The 26365-nt window shown below is 42.6% G+C and overlaps 2 protein-coding genes across 3 annotated transcripts in view; both read left to right on the top strand.

The window, feature by feature from the left end:
* The window catches only part of GRIN3A (glutamate ionotropic receptor NMDA type subunit 3A), a 192051-nt gene that overhangs the window by 152917 nt on the left and 12769 nt on the right, over positions 1–26365 (top strand). For both annotated transcript variants that reach the window (XR_010664632.1, XM_065947450.1), the window contains exon 7: positions 25860–26024. Coding sequence is in view for 1 of the 2 variants with exons in the window: in XM_065947450.1 (XP_065803522.1) it covers positions 25860–26024 (165 nt within the window). In the remaining variant the exon portion in view is untranslated. The remainder of the gene's footprint in view (positions 1–25859; positions 26025–26365) is intronic.
* PPP3R2 (protein phosphatase 3 regulatory subunit B, beta) lies at positions 10895–11407 on the top strand. Its single transcript, XM_065946456.1, has one exon. It carries the CDS (start codon positions 10895–10897, stop codon positions 11405–11407), a length of 513 nt encoding a protein of 170 aa, XP_065802528.1.

Here is a 26365-nt window from a genome sequence, read left to right as displayed (position 1 = left end):
ATGCAGTAAGGATAAGCAGGGGTGGAGTGAAGATGTTTGTGAAGCTCGTTATTAGGTGATATTTTAGGCTGAAGTGTAAATGGTTTAAGAGCACTGTAGAGGTGCAAATATAAAAACAACCTCTGTGTCAAAATATCCCCACATAAGATGTACATCAAGACCTCATGAACACCAATTAATAACCTCTCTGAGTTTCTGCCTCTGCTAACTGGAGAGAAGAATATTTGATGATTTGGCTTGGTGTAAGGAACAGAGATAATGTTCATAAAATTGTCTGACATGTGGTACATACTGAATGGATGGTAGTTATCATATTTGTCCTGACTCTCCCATGAACCAACTGAGTGACTTTCAGCAAATCACTTAATTGCTCTGAAGCCTGTTTATTGCCCTTAAGACTGAGCCATGCAACATGTCCTGCTTTGAGAATGCTGTGGTTCTCAGGCAGGCACATTTAGAGGAATCCCGAGCTAACTAGCTGAAGATCTGACTCCTGGGACCCCGAGGAGGACAATGAACTGACTGGCCTCCAGTGTGGGCTCTCCATCCCTGACCACCAAAACGAGCATCTAGTGTGAAACCTAGTAATATTTGTTCACTGAGAAAGTGGAGCATTCTCATAGTAGACCCACTCTTCCCTCTTAATTTTTTGGGGGATGAGGAACAGGTTAGTCATCTATACGTTGAAAGCCAAAGAGATCACACTAGTCACATCAAGGAGCTTCAGTGCCTGTCAATTTTCTTTGCAGTTTATCTTTAAAGACCCAAACGGAATAGTACAGGAGCGGGGGAGGGGTGAGTTTTAACTCGGTCTCTTTTGCTGTTAACAACTAGGTCACATCGCAACCGCCTCCTGCACCTCTCTCATCCCTGCTCCTTCCTTTTTCAATTTAGAATGTCACTGTCTGCTTTTCAACCTGATGAAAGTTATGGTGAGGCAGGGAGAGTTAATGACTGTAGATTGCTTTAAATTGAAAACCTGTGTAAGTCAAGAACCACCTTGACAGCTGAGTGCTTCCCTTGAAACAGCCTGAGTAATTAAGCTTAATATTTAAGCCAAGCATAAGGTCAGATGGAACCTATCCAGGTGGCGCTTTCTGAAAACCTAAAGAAACATAAAGCTGTACGTGTGTCCTTTTATAACGTGGTGGAATTGTGCATGAAGGCAGGAAGGCCAGCCTCAGAAAGGCCTCATCTTCTCTGAGCAGAACAAATTCACCTAGGAACAAATGTTTCCCCTTCCTTGCCTGAGTACAGACTATGCATAGAGAAGAAAAAATACTTGATAAATAAAAAGTACAAGCTTATTTTTTGGACCCATCTCCAAAAATGCAGAAGAATCTTATAATTCCAACATAAATGTTCTTTTATATAATACTTACATGTTATAGAACTGAAGACTTTGGGGGGAAAACTTGAGAAATAGAAGATTCTGGAATTCTCTGTTTTGCAGTGTGCCTTATTAACCAGCACCTACAATTTTATGTTATCCCTTTTGTCCAACTCAGCTTCTAGATTTCAATGAGAAAACATGAAGATGGCTTACACAAACCATTAGCCTGAACTTAAAACAGATCTTTAAAGAAACAACAATAACTATTTTCTTTAAACAGCATTCCAAGTCGGGTTGCTAGGTGCGCAGGCTGGAGATCTACAATTCTCTAATCTTTTCCTTCCCTCTCCATATCGTCTCAAAGCTAAAGCTGCCTCTCTGTGGCTCTCTGGTTAATATAAACGACAGAAGCGTGAATTCTGATAAAGTGAAAACATTTCAGCAAATTCCCACCCCCCACCCGACCCTTGCTAATGAGCAAGTAACCAGATAACACGGAATAAGAGTCTCCTCTTTGATATACCAGAGATGCCTGGGCATCAGTTATATGACCATCTGCTGTTAATAGTCCTTGTTTTCCCCCTGGTTGAATGCATCGAGCCCATGAATATTTATAAATATTATTTATTATGCGACTAAAAGGTATGAACAATGCTCAATCTGATTAGGACTATTGTGTGAGACAGTCTTCCTTCCACTTTTTTAGATTTCCATACACTTAAATCTGTGAGGGAATCACATGAAACACGACTCCTCCCTAACTATTCCAAGGGCTAAATAGTTACCTCCGTTTCCTGCTTCTGGGGGAAAAAAAGAAAAAAACGTGAAAATGTGTGAAGATTGCCATCTAGTGGTTATAGTGTGAAGTGTTACAAAATATCACAAACTAGGCTTTTTCTCTCTCAGACAGTACTAGACTTCTAGTAAGGTGAAAACTTGCCCCGACGTTTCCTCTGAAAACACTTCCTCCCAGAGCTGTGGGAGTTGGATGAGAAGCCAGCACTGTCAGGGGTGCGGGGGCAAGGAGCCCTGGAGCCCTTACAGGGTTCCCGTCTCATCACGCAGTAAAGGTAGCTTCCTGCAACACCCAAGCACAGGGCAGGTCAGCCAGGGAAGCCAGCGCAGTCACATTTGGAGTTTCATCTTCGCCTGCTCCCTCTGTCTTTCTATCCAGTAAGACTTCAAGCCTAGTTTTATGAGTTGCATTGTGCACCCCCCACCCCCTAGCAAAGATAGGTTGAAGTCCTCCCCCTGATACCTCAGAAGAGAGCCTGGTTTGGAAATATGGCCATTGAAGAGGCGATTAAACAGTCATATTGTAGTAGAGAGGGTCCCTAATCCAACATGACTGCCGTCCCCTGTATGGAGACAGCTAGCTTGCAGAGACTGAGACACAGGGAGACCGTGGGGAGAAGGCAGAGGGTGGATTTATGGCGGCTTGAGGCCAGAGCACGCCAGAGTTGGCCAGCAAACTATCAGAAGCTAGGAATAAACAAGGAAGGATCTTACAGGCTTGAAGGAATGTGGCCCTGCTGACACCCTGATTTCAAATGTCTAGTTTTCAGAACCGGGAGACAATAAATTTCAGTTGAAAGCACCACCCGGTTTGTGGCACTTGTCACGGAAGCCCAGCAAATGAATACACTTTACCTTTCTCCTCTTGTGCCTCTTTCATCCTTGCTCAGCTCTCATACTGCAGACAAACAGGCATAGTTGGCATTGTTTGCTGGCTGCTCGCCCAAGTGTCAGGCTCTCCCCCTGTTCAGCTCACCCTTCACAATGCCAGGTTGATCTTCTTAGACTATGATTCTGATTAGGTCGCTCATCTGGCTTTCCCTGTCATATAAAAACCACGTCTTCAGCCAAACACGCAAAACTCCTCTTGATCTGGTTCCTTCCAGCTCACCTTCCGTTATTTTTGCTCAAGTATTTCAGCCACATTAAACTAGTCACTGGTATCTGTGACTGCTCCCTTTCCCACTTCTGTGATCATGGATTTTGTCCCCCTTGTTTTCATCAGAATCAAACAGTACTTCTTGGGGCGGGTGGGGGAATCTTCATTCGTTTCCAGCAAGAGTTCTAGGAAGGTCTCAACAATTTCTCAGTTCTCTGAATTCTTACAGCCCTTTGCCCTTACCTCTCAGATGATATCTTTTTCCACCTTGTGCTGTAAGTAATCACAGTCTTTAATGCTTCAATTCACTCAGTAATCAGTAAATTTTCTGAGTAGGGACCATCTCTACATGCTCCCAATGTTGTATATGTCAAAACATAACTGGATAAATGATGCCCTGTAAAGGAATGATTGAATAAATGCTGCCCTTTCTTCAACGTCTAGTGCATGGTCAGACCATCTGCTCACTTCATCTAATATCATGACCTGCCTTGACCTCCCTGTTCTGGCCACAGTGGCCTTTAAGTTTGTCTCGCCGGATGCGCTCCTCTGCCCCAGTCTGCACCCAGAGGTCTTTCTTCCTGGAACACATATCCCTGCTCAAATATCCAGCTAACTTCTCCCTGAGATTTCAGCTCAATCATCACTTCTACAACAGGGGTTTTGTTCATCTTTCTGACTAAATCAAGTTCCTATTGTGTGACCTCTCATCTCTGATGCTCACCACGGGTTCACCTGTGCATTTATGGACATGATAATTTGGTTAATAGGCATCTTCCCTATAAACAGTAATCTCCATAAGGACAGAGACAGGTGGGAAAGCATTTGCCTTAGGTCACTACTGTATGCCTTGCGTATTGGAGAAGCTCAATAAATATTTGTGTAGAAAACAAAGGAGTAGTTGAGTGTATCTGCATGTGTATATATGCAAATAGTCTATTAGAATTAGAATTTTCTAAGTTAGTATCCAGTAGGCAATAATTATAATATCTACCATATTTGTATCTACTATATGCTAAGCACAGAGTCTAATACTTTATGCATTCTATCTCATTTAATCCTGAAAATGATGCTATAAGTTAGCAACTGTATCCTTGTTTTACAGATGAGCAAACAGTGGTTCAGACAAGTAACTCCACCCAAGATCACACAGTTGTTAAATAGCAAAATTATGGTTAAAAAGTCATATATTCCAAAGCTCATGTTAAACACCATCCCAGAATTACAGAAGAAAATCAACATAGTACTCTTGATCCTTTTGACTATGCATGATGAACATAAAAGACTGAACAAATAGTGCTATATCCTCAAAGCCAAAACACTTACTTAAAGAGTAGATTTCTCAGGGGATTGTTTCTTGTTCACAGAAAACTCCATCTCCTGGCACATAGTAGGTGCTCAGCATATATGTGTTAAATGGATTTTTTTATTTTTGAAGTACAGTTGGTAACTTAGCTGGTAAAGAATCCGCCTGCAATGCAGGAGACCCCAGTTTGATCCCTGGGTTGGGACGATCTCCTGGAGAAGGGATAGGCTACCCACTCCAGTATTCTTGGGCTTCCCTGGTGGCTCAGATGGTAAAGAATCTGCCTTCAGTGTGGGAGACCTGAATTTGATCCCAGGTTGGGAAGATCCCCTGGAGGAGGGCATGGCAACCCACTCCAGTATTCTTTCCTGGAGAATCCCCACGGATGGAGTAGCCAGATGGGCTGCAGTCCATGGGGTCGAAAAGAGTCAGACATAACTGAATGATTAAGCAAGCACAGACTTGACTTATGATATTAGTTTCAGGTTTACAACATAGGGATTCACTATGTTTATAGTTTATACTCTGTATAAAGATATTATAAAATATTGGTCATATTTTTCCTGTGCTGTACATCCTTATACCTTACTCATTTTATACCCAGTACTTCATACCTCTTAATCTCCCTCCCCCTCTCTTGAGCCTCCCCCCACCACTTTCCTCAATCAGAACCACTAGTTTGTTCTCTGTATCTGTGAGTTGGTTTCTGTATTATAATATTCGTTCGTCTTATTTTTTAGATTCCACATATAAGTGAAACATACAGTATGTCTTTCTCTGACTTATTTCACTTAGCAAAACACACCCTCCAGGTCCATCCATGTTACTGCAACATTTGTTAAATGGATTTAAACTTCAAACAAGGTTTGTCACATCAAAGAATGATAAAACTGATAAATCCAGAGTCAAAATTCTTCTTTGAGAAAGCCAATAAAGGAGTAGGAAAGGGAAGAGTAAGGAGACAGGGTACAAAATTAGGGGCTCAGGGTCCTTTTGAGTCACTAATGTGTGCTGACTGCTATTTTGGGTGCTTTAAAAAAAAGTAGATGTTATCCCACTTAGACCTATAATAACACTATGACACCATTATACCATTATATTATTCCTAAGTCGCAGGTGAGAACTCTGATGCACATGGAAGGTTTTAACATTTTTTAAAAGGTTTCTTTTTTTTTTTTAATGGGGACCATTTTTAAAGTCTTTGTTGAATTTGTTACAACATTAAAAATAATGTTGTTGTCTATAATCTGTTTTTGTTTTGTTTTTTGGTCATGGGGAATCTTAGTTCCCCAACCAGGGATTGAACCCATACTCCCTGCATTGGAAGACAAAGTCTTAACCACTTGACCACCATGGAAGTCCTTCATGAAAGGTTTTAAACTTAGAGCTATATTGTTCCACATTCTACATGGTGGCCACCTCAATACAAACAGATGTTAAAGATGTTGACAAGTGAAATCACAGAAACAGGAGGGCTTCCACCTGTAAAGTTTGCAGAGTAACTACGTGAATTACTTAGAAACCTGTTCTCCTTGCTAACTTGGAAGATGAAGTTTTACCTGATTCTCAGTTCTCATTACTTCTGTTTCTATTTTCCAATGTCAGCTATATTTGCACATAACCCTTCACAGTCCTTTTTTCTTTTTTTGAAAACTCTTGAGGAAAAGAAAATGGCTTATTGAAAATGGAAATGGTGTCAGGATCCTAATTTCTTCCAGAACAACCAGTCAGTCCTTTTAACATGCTTACTGTAGTGAATGTCCAGCAATCCACATCCCTTCTTAGTGATAAAGAGAGTGACAAATAGCATTTTTCATGGAAATGACTAAGAATAATGGCTGGAGAATACTGAAACAATAACACTAAGCCCCATAATAATGCTGAACTACAAAGTTTATGAAATGTGGAACAATGGGAAATGCAACTTTACATTGACTAAAATTTCAGATCCAGCATCACATTACCTCCTCTACAAGGCAGTAAAGCAGTTCCAACTGCTCACTGAATTATTTCAAGGAAGTTGCATTGCCTGTTTGAGCATTAAATTAGTTAACTCTTGGGACAATATTTCTCCTTCTACATAACATTTCTATATGCAGTCCCTCTTCTCACTCTTAGAATAAATAAGTGACTGTGAATGTGAAAGTTGTTCAGTCATGTCTGACTCTTTGTGACCCCATGAACTACACAGTCCATGGAATTCTCCAGGCCAGAATACTGAAGTGAGTAGCCTTTCCCTTCTCCAGGGGATCTTCCCAACCCAGGGATTGAACCCAGGTCTCCAGCATTGCGAGCAGATTCTTTACCACCTGAGCCACAAGAAAACAGATAAAGCAGATGATGATTATCACCACTTTACAGATGAGGACACTGAGGCTAGGACAGTAAGAGCTCCTCTAATAGCTCACAGCTAATGGGGCAGAGCAGGGACTGGAACCTGGTCTATTTAATTCCTATGTTCTCACCACTGCACCTCACTACCTCCTAATAACACACCACATCAAGGAAGATACTCACTTAAGAGTTTCCACACTAATGACTCCTTCCTAAAGAATGACCTTCAGAACATTAACTCAGGACAAAGTCGTGAGGACTCCATAGGAGTATAAGTGAGGTTCATCACTGCTTGCCTGCAATGGAAAGTCTGCCATCAGCCACCAAAGAACACTACCCGGGAGGAGCTAAAGTTAATGCTGGCAAAGTACTGAGAGTAGCAAGTGGCATAGTGTACACGGTTTACAAGGAGGGTTCATCAAATGGACATACATACACTTAAGTGCTCAGCCTTCCAAGTATTCTTTCTTTAAGCCTTTATCTCCACCAGCAGGGTAATCAATAACAAAATTAGTAATAATAACAATAACAATGATTGTTTATCTTATTGACTAGTAACAGCTTTAATACTCATACAACTGCATGAAAAACATTATTAGCCTCATTTCACAATTGGGAAAACTGACATTAAGCAGCTCATCCAAGCTACTTACGGCTATTAAGTGGACAGTTAAGATTCAATTGTCCTATTTTACCAAACCCAAGTCTGTGTGCCTCATGCAGAGTGAGGCCAAACAATACCAAAAGGTCAGAGTTTGGAGCAGAGAAAGGTTAACTGCAACGCCAAGCTAGGAGACAGGTGACTCATGCCTTAAAAACCCCCAAACTCCCTGAAAGTTTTCAGCAAAGTCCTCTCAGGAAAAGTGAAGGAAGGACGTGATTAGTTGTTGCAAACTTCTTGGGGTCAGATCCTTTGTTCTTCAGGTCAAGATGCTCCTGTAAACTTCCACCAAAGTACATGTTACTCTCTGTTCTGACAAGAAAGGGAAGGGGAGGCATTTAATTCTGGCTGCTTGCCTCCTTGTGGCTTTGAACACTTAAATGCTGCAGGCAAAGCAACATTGTTGCCCCTCATTTTACTTGTTCACGGTCCCAAGGCTTGACTTTCATCCTTCAGGGTCCAGGCCTGGCGAAGTCCATTTTCAGGCCAGTACCCTGCCCAGCCTGGCGTGCTGCAGTCCATGGGGTCACAAAGAGTGGAACACAATTTGGTGACTGAACAAGAGCCCTGCCCAGGAGCATTCGATCCACGCAGTCCGGGTCCTCCCTGCAGTGCCGAGGCCCCGCTGAAGAGGCAGGTCTCAGCTGGCGATGCTCTCAGGGCCAGGGCCCCAGACCCTGCCCAGCTGTCATCACTGAGGAGGCCAGGCACCCAGGACCCAGCCAGACCTCAGGCTCCTCAGTCTCCCCAAACGAGGACACGTCCCAAGCACTGTGACCCAGGTTGACTGCTTGCCACCATTAGGTCGCAGAGGATGGGGCAGAGGTTCCCCACCACTTCAAGGCCTGGACCCACCCAGTGGGCGGCCATAGCGAGAGCTCTGCGGGACACAGCGCTCAGCCTGTCCCCGGGCCCCGAGCTCACCTGGCGGCCTGGGACCAGAAGGCCTGGAGTGCCCTTGGGAGAAGGCCACAATCCGCCTCTCACCACACTCACAGACACAAGGACCTCGGTCCAGCTGACTGTTGGCCAGGCTGGATCTCTCACCACCACCGCTGAGGCGCTAATGGTCTCTGGCTAAAGGTCTCGCGATGAAGGTCGTGATCTCACGCTAACACCCGGCTGTGCGCCTGCCCCGCCCCTAACACACTGCTGTAAATTCTTTCCGCTCAACCATGCTTCTTTCAGATCTAGTTAATTCAGTCCAGATAATAATTCAGTTATCAAACATTTTAGCCTCTAAACCTTTACTTTTCTTTTTTATTACTATTATTTATTTATTTGGCTGCACTGGGTCTTAGTTGTAGGAGGCAGGATCTTCAGTCTTCCTTGCATCATGCAGGATCTTTAGTTGCAGCACGTAGGATCTAGCTCCCTCAGTGAGGACAGCCGGGCAGGTCTGGGGCCCTGGCCCTGTGGGCACCACCAGCTGAGACCTGCCTCTTCAACCAGGCCTGGGCACTGCAGGGAGGACCCAGACTGAGAGCTAGATGAACGCTCCGGGGCAGAGTTGTTATTGTTTTTCAGTCACTAAATCGTGTCTGATTGTTTGCATTTATTGACTGCAGCATGCCAGGTTGGGGTCCAACCTTGGCCCCCTGCTTTGGGAGCGTGGAATCTTAGCCTCTGGACCACCAGAGAAGCCTCTCCTTTTCTTTTAAACTGCATAGACCTAATGGTAAGGTATTCCATAGCTTTGTTGTGCCAGTTTCAGCATGACTACCTTCAGGCTGATATTTTGGCTGAACTAAAGCACAGAAAAGGCTAATTACTTTACAATATTGTAGTGGTTTTTGCCTCCAACTAATAAAAATTAAAAAAAAAAATAAACAGAAAGAAATGGGCAAAAATAAATAAATAAAGCACAGAAAAGGTGCCAACTTTTTTCAAATGAGGGAGTGTTTGCCTCTTCCAGTTTGATTTAGGGTCCTAGGAGTCCCCCAAGCCCCTTTAAAATGAATATTCTTGAACCAAATGTATTAATACTTTGTATGCACTTGGAGGAACTGATGTGTTCCTAAAGGAAGAAGGAATCTGGGGAATGGCGGTCAGATTCATCATCATTAGGAACAAACCCAGCCGAAGCAAGGTGGAAGAGAGTGAGACAGCCAGCCTAAGGGCCACTTATAATCTCAAAACACAGCAAAAGCTTCTCAGGGCACATTACGTCCATTCCCCAAAGTGATCTGCAGGACAGTCATCAGGCACTAGCCCAACAAAAATAAGGAATGGGTTTGAGATGATGTATTTGAAATAATAAGCTGACAGAGGTCTTGGGACCCAAGGTCTTGGGACCTGTATCTTCCCAAAAAGTGCCCTAAATCCAGCATTGTGTATATTCCTCAGGAATATGTTACTGCCTGTAGATGATCCATATGAGAAATTTTGTGCAATATCTGGACAGTCTCTTACAAAGACCCTGAACCCAATGTTCTGAAAAAGGTCAGTGGCCACTGCATCAGAAGGATGTCAATCCTGGCTTTCCCTTCCAGAGAATTTAAAAAAACACTTGACCCTAGAACAGTGCCAGGGGGGTTAGGGGTGCCAACCATCTGCTCAATGGAAAAATCCTCAACTTTATAGTCAGCTCTGGGTATCCTTTCTCAGTATCCATGGTTCTGCATCAGAGGATTCAACCAACGCCAACCCTGTACCAACTACAGTACTGCACTACTATAGTATTTACTATCAAAAAATATCTGCATATAAGTGGACCCACACGGTTGAAACCCATGTTGTTCAAGGATCAACTGTTGATGTCTATATGACACCAATACTTTGATGTATTATCTCATTTAGTCCTTAGAGGAGGTCTGCAAATAAGCATTATGAGCCCCTGCTTGCAGTTCACGCAGTCATTCAACATATGTTAAACACGTACTGCATTTCAGGCACTGTGCTGGGGATACTGAAGTGATTAATACAGAGGCAGCCCCACACCCTTGGAGTTCACTTTCCAAGAGAAGAAGGAAAAGTGAGGACGTGAGAAGATTTTAAAAATAGCAAGAGAGATAAGGGTTAAGGTGCTGAGAGGATTCAGAAAGGGGACTTCTCCCCCAGCTCCCCTCTCTCCTACTTATGTTCCTGTCTTACCCCCTGCAAGCTTCCCCCTCCCACCCCTTCTCCCCTGCTCCCCCCTCACCCACTCATCCACCTGGCTCCCAGCACCTCCTATTCTCTCGTCTGGTTGCCCGAAGCGGAGGGAGGGGGAGGGGGTGAGGGCGGGCGGGGGTCGGGCGAGGAGATGTCCCCGCCAGCCTGCCCCACCTGGCCCTCCACCTGCGGGCACAACGGTCTCTCTTTAGCCCCGTGGGCGCCCACCGCCCCTGCTCCCGTCCTCGACCTTAGAGCAACAGACCATCCAGAATGGGAAACGAGGCCAGTTACCCGGCGGAGATATGCTCGCACTTTGACGAAGACGAAATTAAAAGGCTGGGCAAGCGGTTTAAGAAGCTGGACTTGGACAGTTCCGGCGCTGTGAGCGTCAAAGAGTTCACGTCCATGCCGGAGCTGCGGGAGAACCCGCTGGTGCAGCGGGTGATCGACGTCTTCGACACCGACGGCGACGGACAGGTGGACTTCCGGGAATTCATCCTGGGGACCTCCCAGTTCAGCGTCCGGGGAGATGAGCAGCAGAAGCTGAGGTTTGCTTTCAGCATCTACGACCTGGACAGAGACGGCTACATTTCCAACGGGGAGCTCTTCCAGGTGCTGAAGATGATGGTCGGGGACAGCCTCAAAGACTGGCAGTTACAGCAGCTGGTGGACAAAACCATCATCCTCTTGGACAAGGATGGGGACGGGAAAATCTCCTTCCAGGAATTCAGTGCTGTGGTCAGAAGCCTGGAGGTCCACAAGCACTTGGTGACTGTTGTGTGAGTTTTAGAAGGTCGCCACTCAACAACAACTTTTTCTTTCTTCTCTATCTCTTTAAAGACCTGCCCAAGAGGCCGGTAACTGCCATCTCTGACCTACTGGAAAGTGTCTGACTTACTGAAGCAAGATCTTCCAGCCTCTTGACCACCTACCTCAGTGTTACTAACTCTTCTGCTCTCAGTGATTCAGGATAATGCCCTGAGTTGGGGAGAACATGATGAAGGAGCATGGAGGGAAAAGAAAAGGAAACAGCTTTTATGAATGTATTTTTTTTTCTTTGTTTTGATTGAGAAACCAAACTCCAAAGAGTGAAGAGAACTTTTAAAGTCCAAAAATAATAAAATATACATTTTTTCCTTTACTTCTCATGGTTTTATATATGGGGGAAAAATTCCCAAAAGGTGCTAGGTGAACTATTTTCACTTACTTGCGGTGTTCAAGCATCTTTTAACAGATAATTAATTACTTATTGTAGCAATAGGGATGAATCTATTTCTCTTGGCTGAGCATCTTTTAATCATCTCTCTCTGGGCAACAAAAGCCCATCTTTCCCTTTTGAAAGCCACAGACCACTCCCCACGGTACATCCAGAAATCCTGGAGCAAGTCCTATGGGCTAGGAATCCAGCTGGGTTCCACCTGTCTCATTGCTCTAGCTCCTTTACAGTTTCTGTTTGGGCAGAAACTCAGAGGCCTTGTAAGAAAAGCTAAGACAAAATCCCCAGTCTATCAGTCTCAGTGGAGGTGGCTTTTCAGTCTTGATTGCCCACCCCAGTATTAAGTTCAGTTAATGGGGCTTCTACACAAACAGGACAGAGGAAGCTCATGCATGCATGCTTGCTCAGTTGCTTCAGTCATGTCCGTCTCTTTGACACCCTGTAGACTGTAGCCCACCAGGCTGCTTCGTCCATGGTATTCTCCGGGCAAGAATACTGGAGTGGGTTGCCATGTCCTCCTCCAGGGGATCTTCTTGAGTCAGGGATTGAACCCACATCTCCTGGGTCTCTTGCATTGCAGGAAGATTCTTTACTGCTGAGCCACCAGGGAAACCCTTCCTGGGAAGCTCTCTCACCTCTAATACCCAGTGGGAAAGAATGGGCCACACTCAGAGTCCTTCTTCCCACAGGCAGAAGTGGTGATGATTCCAGATGCAGTGGACTCTCCCCAGGGTGTGGAAGTAGTATTGCTCCTGGCATTCAAAAGATGCAGAGATGAACACGTATACCTCTGCAGCAGGAGTGGATGCTGTCCACACTAACAACACTTTTTTTTTAAGTCTGACCTGGACCTAGCAGGGAAGTTGAGAGCCTCTCACTGGGGGAAGCCTTGACTCTAATGTAACAGTCAGCCCAGAGTCCCCCACACCCTAATAAACCTGCAGCCAAGGGCTGCGCTGGAGCTGTTCTTACTGGGTGAGAGTGAAAGTGTTCACTTCCCTCCCCAATTCCATGTTCAGTGATATCATGTCAATAGCTTCAGATCAGCCATGGTGGGAGTACTAAGAACTCATGGAAAAGAGCAAAAAGTTGTAGTTGTTTTTGTTCTGCTTGTTTTGGAGAGCCAGTGTACCAGTAAGTACACTATTCCTTGTACCCTAGATTTTACCAGCTCTCTGTGTCCCACTTAATACTGTCAGTTCACAGGACAATGAGACATACTCTCCCTACATGTACTTAGCCAAGGTAAAAACCCCAGGTGATTTTTTTTTCCAGGACAAGGAAGATCTTCTTCTAGATTTATTGTCCTTATATTATGCAAAGGCTGGTAGCTAGTCTTGCTCCCCCCCAAAGTAGGACAAATAAACCCCCAAATTTCATTATTGTCAGAGCACCCAACCAAGGCACTATGCCATTCTTTTTTTATATAAATTATTTATGAGCCACAAAGAATAGACGTGCCTGCCCCTTAATTTCCTCTGCAGTCCTAAAAATAAATGAATGTATTAATAATCAGTAAATGTTCCCAATCCTGTAGTTATATGAGTCTTACCCCCATTTCAGGGTGACATAGTGCAAAGACTCAGACACACCTGAGTTTGGATTCAGTTACAACTGGGTTTTTATCACAGTCAATTGTTATTAGCTGTGTGCACCCGAGCACTTAGTTAACCTCTCTCTGTCATTTCTCCTGCTTAAAATGAGGTTCCATCCCCAGGTTATCCTGAGAATTCCAAAAGATAAAACATGTTAACTGCTAGTGCATGGCGCATTCACTCTCCATGCCCTTTCGGCCTCTTTTACTCAATCAGAATATAAGGGAAAGGAGGCCTCCGGGGTCCTTTTGAACCCTTACTTGGTACTTAGACACACCTACTCTCAGATTAGCAGGATATTTGTGTATTCCTAATCCAGAAAGGAAACAATGTCAAGGTCCTCTCCACCCTACAGGTTGCATCTTCTTCTTCATTAATTTTTATTTATTTAGTTGACTGCATCAGGTCTTAGTTGGGGCGAAACAGCTTAATTGCTCTGTGGTATGTGGGATCTTAGTTCCCTGACCAGGGATCAAACCTGTGTCCCTTACATTGCAAGGCAGATTCTTAACTGCTGGACCACCAGAGAAGTCCCCAGCAACAGACTTCTTGACTGAGAATTTAAAAGAGAGAGAGGGACTCATTCTAGCTCAACCTATTTGACTTTGTGGAAGAAACCTTTCATGAGAAAAGTGAGCTTGTGTAATGCCAGCCAAGAGGACTTCTGAAAGAGGGACATTATTTGGATGTTCTGCAATGTGTACACTGAAGTACGGTTTAAAATTAGGACCTAGGGTTTGAAACATGTTGGATTACATGTTCAAATTTAACCAGAAGAGGAAAAAAACTTCAGCTTCTGGAGTGGCTGGAATTCACAAGCTAATTGCTCAATCAGTCTACCTAATGTATTGGGTTGGCCAAAATGTTTGTTTGGGTTTTTCCCACTAATGTCTTGGGAAAAACCCGAAGGAACTTTTTGGACAACCCAATAGTTACCCAAGGCTTTGTGGCAGTGACCTTAAACTGTGCACCTGTTTTAGCCTCAGCAACTGGAAAGATCTGATTGTATGAATATTTGGGAAGAAAGATTACATTTACTTCCATATTAGAATGCTTTGATTCTTCTCTGTTAATTGCCAAGTTGCCAACAAATCTCATTCTGTACAGTTCCTTAGAGTGATAATAGTAGTTGATGCTTATTGAACAGCTGTTCTAGGCCCTATTATGTTTGTTATACCATAACATTGTATATGGTATATGGTATAATCATTGTAACAACACTATGGGGTGGGTGCCTTTGTCTCAGTTTTACAGATGATGCTATAGAGTGATCTAGAAGCTACCCCAAGGTATCCAGCTGGTAAGTGGCAAAGCAAGGACTTGAACCATGCTCTCTGACCACAAATGGTGAGCTCCCTACACTGCCTCCTATTTTTATGGTTTCTATATTTACCTGCCTCAAATTATTCCTAATAGCCTTACTAAGGTAATCAAACCAAGCTTTAATTTTTACAAAAAGATAATTGTTTGTCAAGGAGAAAGAAGCTCCTACCTCCTTGGTTCTATGCATTGCAAAAAATTAAAAATATTAGGCAAGCAATCTTAGATCATCTTCCACCTTCATCTCATCTTGAGAAATAAGTGACAGCATTTAGATTAAACTAGTAACAGCAACCAATATGCTTTGATGCTGCAGACATCAGTAACAATATGTTGTTGTGAATCCTATATTAATGGATTGTGTCTGCTCTCTACCATATGTTGCAATCCCCAAATCAACTAGACAATTTTTTTGAAATGTAGGGGGGAAAATATGGCCTAAACATAGTTGATTTATTCTCTATATTGCTGTAAAGGAATCTTCAAGGAAAAATCTTCAGGAATTTTTTTTGTTACAAATCCCATTCACTTATGCTATTGATTTTCTCTGTTAGGATTTAAAGTGTGGCGTGAATCTGGCTATTGTGTTTTTCTATTTCCCATGCTTTGAAAAGGGAGATGGTTGGGTGTTTGTAAGACAAGGTGGCGTGGTGAGAAAGGAGTCAGGTTGGGACTTTCCTGGCAGTCCAGTGGTTAAGACTCCACACTTCCAGTGCAGGGAGCATTTCTATCCCTGGTCGGTGAACTAAGATCCTGCATGCCACACAGCACAGCCACAAAATTTTTTTTAAAAAAGAGGTTGCTAGACTTAGAATCAGAACTGGATGCCTCTCCTTTTGTGTTGGCTGCTGTAGCTGTCCCACTGGCTAGTGATTGTGTGAACAGCAACAGACCATGTGTCAGCTTTAAAGCATCAGCTGAGTCATAGTGAAAACCCATAGCATTGAAAGGACACCAGAGTAATAAAAGCTGTGTAGATTAAAGATACAGCCTGACAGTTCTTAGACTAAAACTGACCCACAAGTAAATTTTGTTATTTTACATGGTGTTTGTTCTCATGTTTTATGTATATGTGTGTGCACGTGTATGTTACCAATATTTTTTTAATAGGATTTTAAGTAGAAAACAAAATCAGCAAAAAGGAATGCAGCCCACCCCGGGATGGGAGTGGCCTTTTACTGGCTAAGGTACTTCTGCAGCATGGAGCTGAAATTGTCTCAGTAAAGAGAAAGTCCACTCTTAGTTAAAAAAGAACAAACAAACAAGATGGATGAAGTGTTCATTATTTTTCAAAAACAAAGCAATTGGGGACTTGCCCGGTGGTTCAGTGGTTAAGAATCCACCTGCCAATGTAGGAAACACAGGTTTGATTTCTGGTCCAGGGAGGTTCCACATGCTGTGGGGTGACTGAGCCAATGCACCTCAACTACTGAGCCTGTGCTCTGGAGTCCGAGAGCTGCAACTACTGAAGCCTGCACTCCTAGAACCTATGCTGCATAACAAGAAATCACTTAAGTGAGAAGCTGGAGCACCACAACAAAGAATAGCCCCCGTTCACTGCAACTAGAGAAAGCCCTCACCCAGCAACAAAGACCTAGCACAACCAAAAAGAAATAATTTTTTAAAATAAAGCAATTGGTCATAAAGCATTCCAATGAATATTTTCTAACAATTTTTTCTAACTGAACAATAGAGTTTCCAATAATCAAAACAAATGGCATCATATAGAGTTCAAACATCTGCATAATAAAATCTAACAAAACAAAGCTAACAGGAAAATTTTAAATGAAGAAACATATGTAATGTATTAGGAAAGGGCTAATTAGTTTTCTTCAGTAAAAATCCTCACTTTTTCTGAAATGCATAAGTGGGCAAATGATATAAATATATAATGTATACACAGGGAGATAGGAAAAACAAACTTCAGAAAATAACCTCAAAAATTGAATACATACAAATCAGAATAACCAAAATAGAAAAGAAATGATCAGTTGTAAAACAGAGTTGGCAAGGATGTTATCCTGTGCACGGGGCATCTTGGGAATCACTGGGAATGGTTCTCACACTCTTTAGAACCATTTCACACAACACAAGGCATCAGAGCAGTTACATCATCTAACCTGGTAATCCCATCCATTGCAATATATATCTCAAAGAAAGAATCAAAAATTATTTTTAAAGTGCTCTATGCAAAAGATGTTTTTATTGCAGCAATATTTGTTATATATATGTATACATACTAAGCAATATTAAATATTTGACAGTTTGGGAATAAAGTGAATTATGATAAAATAATAGTTGCTAATATAAAGCCATTAAATTTAACAAATAACTCTAAATCAATACATTTTCAGATTAAGCTTTTTAAAAAGCATAATTATTAACATATAATAGAGTTTAGAGCTCTAGAATATATATTTGCATATGGTCATAGTTTAGAAGAGACAATGAAGAACTGAAGATAATTGTTTATATGGAAAAATGATAATGTTGATTGCCTCAAATCTAATTTTTGGAAATATTTTTCTGAGTTGTTTTATTAATACATTAAGACTTTTCAAAAGACTGCACAGTGGGGCTAATTTAGCACACTGAACACCAGGCCTAAGGGTAAAAGACGGTTGCCCAAACCTAAAAGGGGCCAGAGCTCTGGGGGTACCAGGGACAGCAAGGGGATGTGTCCTCAGCAACCTGGGCAGTGCCAAGTTGAGGAGTCATTAAGCAGATTCCAGGTCAGAGGAGATAAGAGGTGCCACATCCCCCAGGATGAGGGATGCAATGAGAAGTTCCTGAAGATCCTGATTTCACTGTCCGTCTATATTATTTTCTCATCCATGAGTGTGAGCACTGTTAATAACTTCACTCATGCAGTGTCTCCCTGGATTTTGCAAATCATCTCCTGTTTTGTTTCGTGTTAAATGATCTTTCAGTCTGTCTTCATTGATGAGAAAGTTGCAGATTCTATGAGTGAATACCTTCTTTCTACCTTTTTGTGATTGTTGTTACAAGTTTTTTAGAAATCCCCAATTATTACATCGCAGGGTCTTGCCCCATTGTCTTCACCCAGGGAAACTCTCTCCTCTGGTAGCTTTCCTTGGTGCCCCTGGAGCCCTCACCTCATGCAGATGCAGCCCTCTGTCTTCTGTCCCCCTCCTCCTGCCCGGATAAAGGGCTATATATATAGACACAATTAGTCTGCCAAATTTTATTGAGCTACTGCTCTTCTGGGCAAAATATTTGGGTGGAAAAAAAAAAAAAACGAAAAGGAAATCAGGTCTTCAAAATTAGAAACAGCATTTGCTTCCTCCGCATCCTGCTTCCAAGAATCTAGGAGTTAGCCATATTTCACAGGCTCCACAACCTGCCTTTTTTTTTTTTTTCTTTGTTGTTGTTATTCAGTCGCTAAGTCATGTCCAGCTCTTTGCAACCCCATGGACTGCAGCATGCCAGGCTTCCCTGTCCCTCACCATCTTCTGGAGATTGCTCAAACTCATGTCCATTGAGTCAGGGATGCCATCCAACCATTTCAACCTCTGTCACCCCCTTCTTTTGCTCCCAGTCAGGGTCTTTTCCAATGAGTCAGCTCTTCGCATGAGGTAGTCAAAGTACTGGAGTTTTACCTCTCACTAAAACTGTTGTTCCTTCCCTATTTCAGCTCTCTAATTAAAGAAAAAAAAATATTTTCAAACCAGGATTTGACTTTACAGACTCAGGGAGCAAATTTGTATATACAAAGTTTAACACACCAGATCACTGAAAAAGAAAATGATTTCTCCTCGTTCTTTTAGCCCTAGTGCTCTGGGGGAAAGTACTTAATAGGTACTAGAATCCTTGGGAGTAACTGTAACTAAGTTATTTTTCAGTATGTACTTCCTTTAATAAACATTTATTAGCACTTACTGTATACCAAGCCTCTAGAGACATGCAAAGAAAGGCAGAACTGTATCCTGTCAGAGAAATTTTCCTAGAATGGGCTCACCCATTCATTTCAGTGTTCTGCAAGAGAAATAAAGTCTCTCTCAAAAGAGGTTATATTGACACCGCAGAGCTAGAGGAGCTTTATGATTTAAGCAGTCTATAAAGTCAGATTCTTTGGTTGCAAGCAACAGAATAATATAAGCAAGAAAAGGGGGATTATCAAAAGAGTGAGTAAGCTCAATGTTTTGAAGTAAGAAGGAGAGTAACATACCTCGGGAACCACGGGATTCTGTGATGTGATGGCAGGAAGCAGGGGACTGTGACTGTGAGGCAAGGATACTGAAGACCCTGGAAATGATGGCTTCAACTACTTTCCAAGCCGAGTGCCTCTGCTTCAGATGTAAATTGGCTTGTCCTGGGTCCTGTGCTTGGCCTCCTGTGGGAAGTCTGTGATTGGTAGACACACCAAAACCGTGTGAAGTAGGGGAGGGCCATTCCCCAAGGAAAGGACCCTAAGCAAATAAAGCCAACACATTTCCAGCAGAAGCCAGTTGAAATTTTACTGTGTAAAAAATCTCCAGTTTTTTACTTTATTAATTGTTAATATGCTTTTCCTCCCAATTCCCACATTAGGTCCCCAGATTGATGAACACTGGCATTAGAAAGTCAGGATGGCAAGTGTTCCAAGTTTGCTGAGCCTCTTTCTCATCTATCAATTGAGAATATCAATCTCTTTCTCCATCACAGAATTATTCTAAAAATCCTTTGAGATATATAAGAGTTTTTGGGGGTGGAAATATATATATATCAATTTATATTATACAAAATTCTAGTTTTCATATGCTTTCATCCATTCATTCCAAAAAAATCTTTTTGAGAATCTAATAAGTGTTAGGTAGTGTTCTAGGCAATCAGGATATGCACTGGACAAATGAGCAAAATGCCTGGTTTCTTGGAGCTTACATTCTCCTTGAGGAGGGAAATAGATTGTAAATATGTGTTATGTCAGGGTCAAAATAAAACAAGGTAAGGGGAAGAGATTGAGCCCAGGAGAAGAGGCTTCCCTGATAGCTCAGCCGGGAAAGAATCCACCTGTAATGCAGGAGACCCCAGTTCGATTCCTGGGTTGGGAAGATCTGCTGGAGAGGGATAGTCTATCCACCCCAGTATTCTGCCCTGGAGAATTCCAGAGAAGGCAATGGCAACCCACTCCAGTACTCATGTCTGGAAAATCCCATGGACAGAGGAGCCTGGTAGCCTGCAGTTCATGGGGTCGCTGGGAGTCAGACATGACAGAGCGACTTCACTTTCACTTTTCACTTTCATGCATTGGAGAAGGAAATGGCATCCCACTCCAGTATTCTTGCCTGGAGAATCCCAGGGACGGGAGAGCCTGGTGGGCTGCCGTCTATGGGGTCTCACAGAGTCAGACACGACTGAAGCGACTTAGCAGCAACAGCAGCATTCAGTCCATGGGGCCACAAAGCATCAGACACAAATGAACGACTTTCACAGAAGATGGGGAGGGTAGGATTTGCCTTTTTTTTAACTTTTTAATTGTTTAAATCATAGTAAAAACAATTTGCGATTTTAACCAATTTTTTTTTCATTTTAACCATTTTTAAGTGTACAGTTCAATGGCATTAATTAAATTTATGGTGTTGTGCAGTCATCACCACTACATGTTTCCAAAATTTCTCTCATCATCCCAAAGAGAAACTCTGTAACTACGGAGCATAACTCCCCATTTTCCTCTAGCCCCAGCCCCTGGTCAACTCTGATCTACTGATTATAAGTGGATGAATGGATAAGCTAAATGTGGTATATACATACAATGGAATATTTTTCAGCCATAGAAAGATTTGCCTTTTTAACCACAGTAGTTAAAGCAGATTTTACTGATAAGTAATGTTTGAGCAGAGACCCACAGAGAGTAAGTGAAGGAGCGTTGCTGATTCCTGGTGGAAGAATTTACAAGGCAGAGAAAATAGAAAATGAAGAGCCTCAAGCAGGGACAGGTGGATGCATTTAAGGGAAGTGAGGAAGCCCAAGCTGCTGAGCAGAGTGAACAAGTGTGAGAAGAATATGAAGCTAGAGGTGTCGGACTCAGTCATGTAAGGTCCTGTGGGCCTTTGTAAGTGCTCTGATAGTTACTCTGGTTGAGGCCAAACATCATCACTGGGCACTGAGCCCGGGAGTAACATATTTTGAGTTATCCTGACTGCCTTGCAGAAGACAGACTGAAGGGGTCAGGGAACAATTCGGAGGCTATTTCTGTAGTCTAGGTGAGAGACGATGGTGACTTGGACCAGGGTGGTTGGTGGAGGTGGTAAGAAGTCATCAGATTCTGGACATACTTTGCAGACAGCATCCACCATGTTTGCAGACATGCTAAGTACAGAATGCTAGAGAAAGGGAGGAATCTAAGCTATTTGGCCTGAGAAATTGCAAGGATGGAGATTTATTAAGATGGGAAAGACTGTGTGAAGAGCAGGTTTCAGAAGGAACATTAGGAGTTTATTTTGATGTGTCATTTTCAGATTCTATTAGATGTCCAAGTAGACAGGCTGAGTCAGGAGTTGGGAATGATATAAATTTGGAAGTCATTGGTAAATAGATGGTATTTAAAGACATGGTCTGGATAAGAAAGTGAATGTAACTAAAGAACTGAAAGCTATGCTAATATTTAAGATCAGAATGATGGGGAGGAACCAGCAGACAAGACTGATATAGAACAAGGAGAGAGGATTCCCCAAAACAGTGAAGAAAATATATCAAAGAGGATGAAATAAGTTTCCAAGCTGATACATGAATAAGTTGAAAACTGACTCTTGGACTTGATGGCCTTTGTTGGTTTTGACAGGATCCTAAGCCAGGGATTGAAAACCTGATTGGAGTGGATCCAGAAGAGAATGAGAGGAGAGGAATTGAAAACAATGAGTACAAACTCTTTAAAGGACCAGAGAAATTGGGTAGCTGCTGTATGTTGGAAGACATGGGCTGGGAGCTAGGGAGGCTTAGATTATAGGATTTAACCAGTAACATCTGAGGCAAATGATGACTCAAATAGTTTAGCTGCATTTCTTGCTGGAGTTTTCAGAACCTAGTTAGTCATCTAGCCATCTGTCAGATGTTTCAAGGACCCACAACCGAGCAAGAGGCAGAAGAGGGTTTAGCAGCAACAGAATTGGTGGTCTTGGCCTCTTTATGTCACCGGAAGCACTAATGATCTAAACAAAGACCACTCAGCATCTTTGATAGTACAGGTATCACCCTTTATCTGAATCTAGTCTGTACCTAGAAATATGTTGGCTGGTAGATTTCCAGATGGTGAGAGTCTTTTCCATTATCTTGTATGAGACAAAATAAATAAATAAAACATTCCCACCTTATCCAAAAAGCCCAACCAGTTTCCCTAAATTTCATTAAAACATACTTGGACACTTTTTAGTGTTTAATATCTAATGTACAATGCATGGATTGCTATATATGACAATCCACCAATGATTTCTACTTAATATGAACCATTTAAAGCACCAGTTCTTTAATGCTTAATCAGTGAGTATTCATGCGTGCATAATACAGAGTATGCTTGCCCTCCACAATGCAATGAATATGTTCATGTAAATGAACAATAAAATAAAACGTTAAAAAATATAATGAGTATAAATAACATTTAGCAAAATAAAATAAGCAAGCAAGGCAATTTTTTGAGTGGTTACTTATTGATTAAAGAGGTAACTGAGAGAGACTGGATGGGCTAGAATGAGCCTGTGAAGGACTGAGTGAAGCCATAAATGCCTGATATTTGCCCATGGTTAAATCCTGAGACAGTCTTCTCTCCTTGGCTCTTGAGACTCCACAAGTGTGTGGCTGTGAGCTATCAAATGAAGCTGCAGATGAAGCAATGGGATAAAGAAAAAAAAAAAATCCACTCACATTTCATTGCTTTCACTTACACAGCTCTCAACAACGTGAGACCAGGCTGTGATTGCATTTCTGAATATGATGCTTCTATCCATGTCACTTGCAACAGTAATCATTACTTTGTCTGCATCACTTAAATTTATTTTAAAGATTTGACATTGAATATTCATTGCTCCTCTTCTTCTTCCTCTGACCGATGATAAATGTCAAGTTGAGCCAGTTTCACTCTATCAGACAAAAAGATTTCACTTGATAATGTGGGACAAATGCATATATTTAATGCATAGCACATTGAAGCAGTGTGGTCCTAGGAGAAGAACAGCTGAATTACAACTGCAGCAGTACATCTTATCAGTCAGACTCAGACACAGTATAAGCGTTTTTCACTGGTGCCCAAAGGCAGGTTATAGGGGATTTGCAATCCAGAGGGTGAGTTTTGAATAAAATTTTTTGCAAGTTGTAACAGGGAATAGACAGTACAAGTTCAGACCACAAGAGATGCCTCTGAAGGGTATTTGCTTCAAGGCAGCTCAGGCTTTAGCATCAGACAATCCTAGATCTATAGCCTGGACTCCTATTTTTTAACTTGCATGACATTGGGTATAGTAGTTAATGGACCTCAGTTTCCTTGAATGTGAAATGGGGATAATAATACTTCACTTACAATACTATTATCAGATCCTAATATGCATGTATGGTGTCTGGCACACAGATGTCTAATTTAAAAAAAAAAAAAAACAGCAACTGCTTCTATTAGTCTATTAGTATGTGGGTGTAAACAATGGAAATTTAAAGAAAGAAGTGTGTCAAATAAACTGAATATAGCCTGCTTGTTATTGGGATAATAAGAGGAAAATGAGACTAATTATTGTTATGCACAAGATAACAGAGGGGGAACACCAGGGCTTAAAAGCAGGATGATTCACTGTTTGTCACATTTTTCTTCTTCGTCTTGGCAGACTTTATAAGAAGCAGCGCCAATCTGTTTAGTCTTTTGCTGAGTGTTCGATGCTGTTAAAGTCACAAATGAATTTGCCCAGCGTGTTCTTCATCCACAGCAGTAGTAACTCATTGAATCCTCCTGTAATAGCTGTATCCTCTACACATTACTACAGGTCCAGGCCGAGGGCTATTTTCAGACACATTTGTATATACTTTCTGGAGGTCAGGTAGGTCATCACATGTACAGAGATGCCCCCGGAAAAGCTCTAGTAACTGAGCACCCCTCAGGGTCTGATAAACTGCTCACCTTTCCTGCACCAGCATCCCTTGTTCCTGAAGGCTGAACTTCTTTCACTCTCAGATGCCCCAGTCTCATGGGCCTGGGGCATGCTCTCTGCCCCTGCTCACCCCTAATCTTTCCTTCTCCAGGGATCCTAACACACATGTTTGGTCCAGAGACATTGCCAAAACTAGTCTCATGGAGGAAAAGAGATTCCATGGCCCAACCTCCCCCAAAGCTTGAAATCTCCAAGTGCTGCCTCTGAGCCTGGTCCCCCACATAGACTTCCTGGCATACTGAGAGGTCTAGCCATGCCTGAGCCATCCTGACTGCCTGCTTCTCCAGGACTGGGAGCAGAGGAGAGGAGAATGAAAGAAAGGAAAACTCCTTCAAAAGGATGGGCGGATCACTCATGTCAGTGAAATGATGTGGTTAAGAGTGTAGGCTCTGGAGTCAGCCTGCCTGCCTGGGTGTGAACCCCCCTGACCTTTACCAGCTATGTGACTTTGGATGAGTCATTTAACTCTTGTTCCTAAGATTCCTCACCTGTAAAATGGAGATAATGCCTCCCTCATAGGTCGTTGGGAAAATTAAGCAAGTTGCTACATTGATAAAGTGCTCAGAACTGCACCTTCCACATGTTAAATGCTAAATAATTATCAGTGATGATAATGACCAAAAGCCTCCAGCAAAGGGATGACACTCGGGGTCCTTAGCATTGGCTTGTATGATCTTGGGTAAGGTGCTTAATCTAGCCTTGCCTAGGGCTGGCCTGTTCCTCCCTCAGGATGCAGGGCCTCTGCACCCCACCCCTGAGCACAGCCATCTGTTTCACCAGCCCGCAGATCAGTGTGCTGGAAGTTCGCGTCTTTGTCACATTCTTTGTTTCTGCTGCCCTCAGCTTAGAGTGCTACTTTCCCACCCAGCCTCCACATTCCACCTATCTCACTTTAAGTCTTATCTCATGAGCCAGCTTCTCTGCAAAACCTAGGAAGCATGAATCAATGTATCATGGGATATAAATGTTTGCTTTCTGTCTAGACTTGAGCTGATTGAAGGCAGGGACATAACCCTCCTATCTCCAGCCCCTGGTACTTGGGCAACTACCTGTGCCCACATAGTAGGCACTCAACGAATCAAATGTCTTTCTTCTGGACTGATTGGTCATCAATGTCAGTGACCGAATACGTATTTTGTAGAGACTGCGTGTAAATCCTTTAGCCTGTCACAGGTGTTAAAGTGATTTTTTTTTTTTAAATTTGATTGTTTTTATAGTTGCTATTTCTCTCTTGTTGTAGAGTAGAAAGAACCTGAACTTTGGAGCTAAACAGACATTGACTTATAGGCCAGCTTTGTCACTTAAAAACTGCAAGGACTTCAGTTTCCTCAACTATAAATTGTAGTTATAATAGCTATCTATGCACACAAAAAAATAATAAGCAATCAACAAGTAGGTCCCTTCTTTTTCTCCTCTGCGGCTGTCTAATTTTGTGACCTGGCTCAACTTCCTTCACTTTTCTGGTCCCAAGTTCCTCATCTTTAAAATGAGGACATTGAACTAGATGATATCCTATCCATGTTCCCTGTCAGATCTAAATGAAAATTTTTACTGCGCTCATCATCTTTTCCCCTTAAATCTAACTCACTCTCTGTCCCTGGGAGAGATTCTTTCCTTGATAACTCTTCAATGTTTTAATATACTAGATGGTTTCAATTTTCAGTCTCTACGTCTGTCTCTCAGTGTCTCTTTTGACACTATAGCATGGTCTAGACTCAGAGCCTCTTCACGACTCCAGGAACCATCCAAACAATAGCAGTGTATGTGAGTAACACCCCCAGGAATTGTGCCTTGCAGCAGCCGTCAGTCCTGGCTGGATCCCCTTCAGATGTAGTATAGTGACATCTGCAGAGTGCAGAGAGGAGCCGTCTCCAGCTTTCCTTGGGTCCAGCAAAAATGGATGTGCAGCTAAGAGTGAACAAGCATGGGGCCAGGTGGAGCCTCCCATTCATGACCTTTCCTTTCTGTTCTGCCCCCAGACTTTGCAGATGGGCATCAAGCACTTCTCTGGACTCTTCATGCTGCTGTGCATTGGATTTGGTCTGTCCATCTTGACCACCATGGGCGAGCACGTAGTATACAGGCTGCTGCTGCCACGCATCAGAAACAAATCTAGGCTGCAGTACTGGCTCCACACCAGCCAGGTGAGTGCCCCAGGCATCTCCCTCCAATATTCTTAAGCGTCGGAAGTCCCCATAATGGGAGAATCCAGGCCTCAAGTCAGAGTGACAAATGACACGCTATTAAGAGAATCAGGTGGTGTAGACACTCTTAATATACAAGATGGAATTCCCTCTATCCCATTAATGCCCCTTAAATTAAGGGGCATTGCCCTTAATTTGCTTGCCCCTTAAATTAAGCTGTTCCATAATGCCCTTTCCTTCCATATAACCCACCACTGTTGCTCAGAGTGGAAGCAATAGCCTTGTTGTTGTTGTTTAAATGTTTTGTTGTAAGTAGTTAGTTGCAAGAAGTATAATTTCCA

This window comes from Muntiacus reevesi, chromosome 10 (genome assembly GCF_963930625.1).
Source record: "Muntiacus reevesi chromosome 10, mMunRee1.1, whole genome shotgun sequence".
NCBI lineage: Eukaryota > Metazoa > Chordata > Mammalia > Artiodactyla > Cervidae > Muntiacus > Muntiacus reevesi.
This window is presented reverse-complemented; position numbering and strand designations above follow the sequence as displayed.

What these genes read in the sequence shown, in the direction of transcription:
- PPP3R2 (XM_065946456.1), top strand. Translation starts at nt 10,895, where the DNA reads ATGGGAAACGAGGCCAGTTACCCGGCGGAGATATGCTCGCACTTTGAC.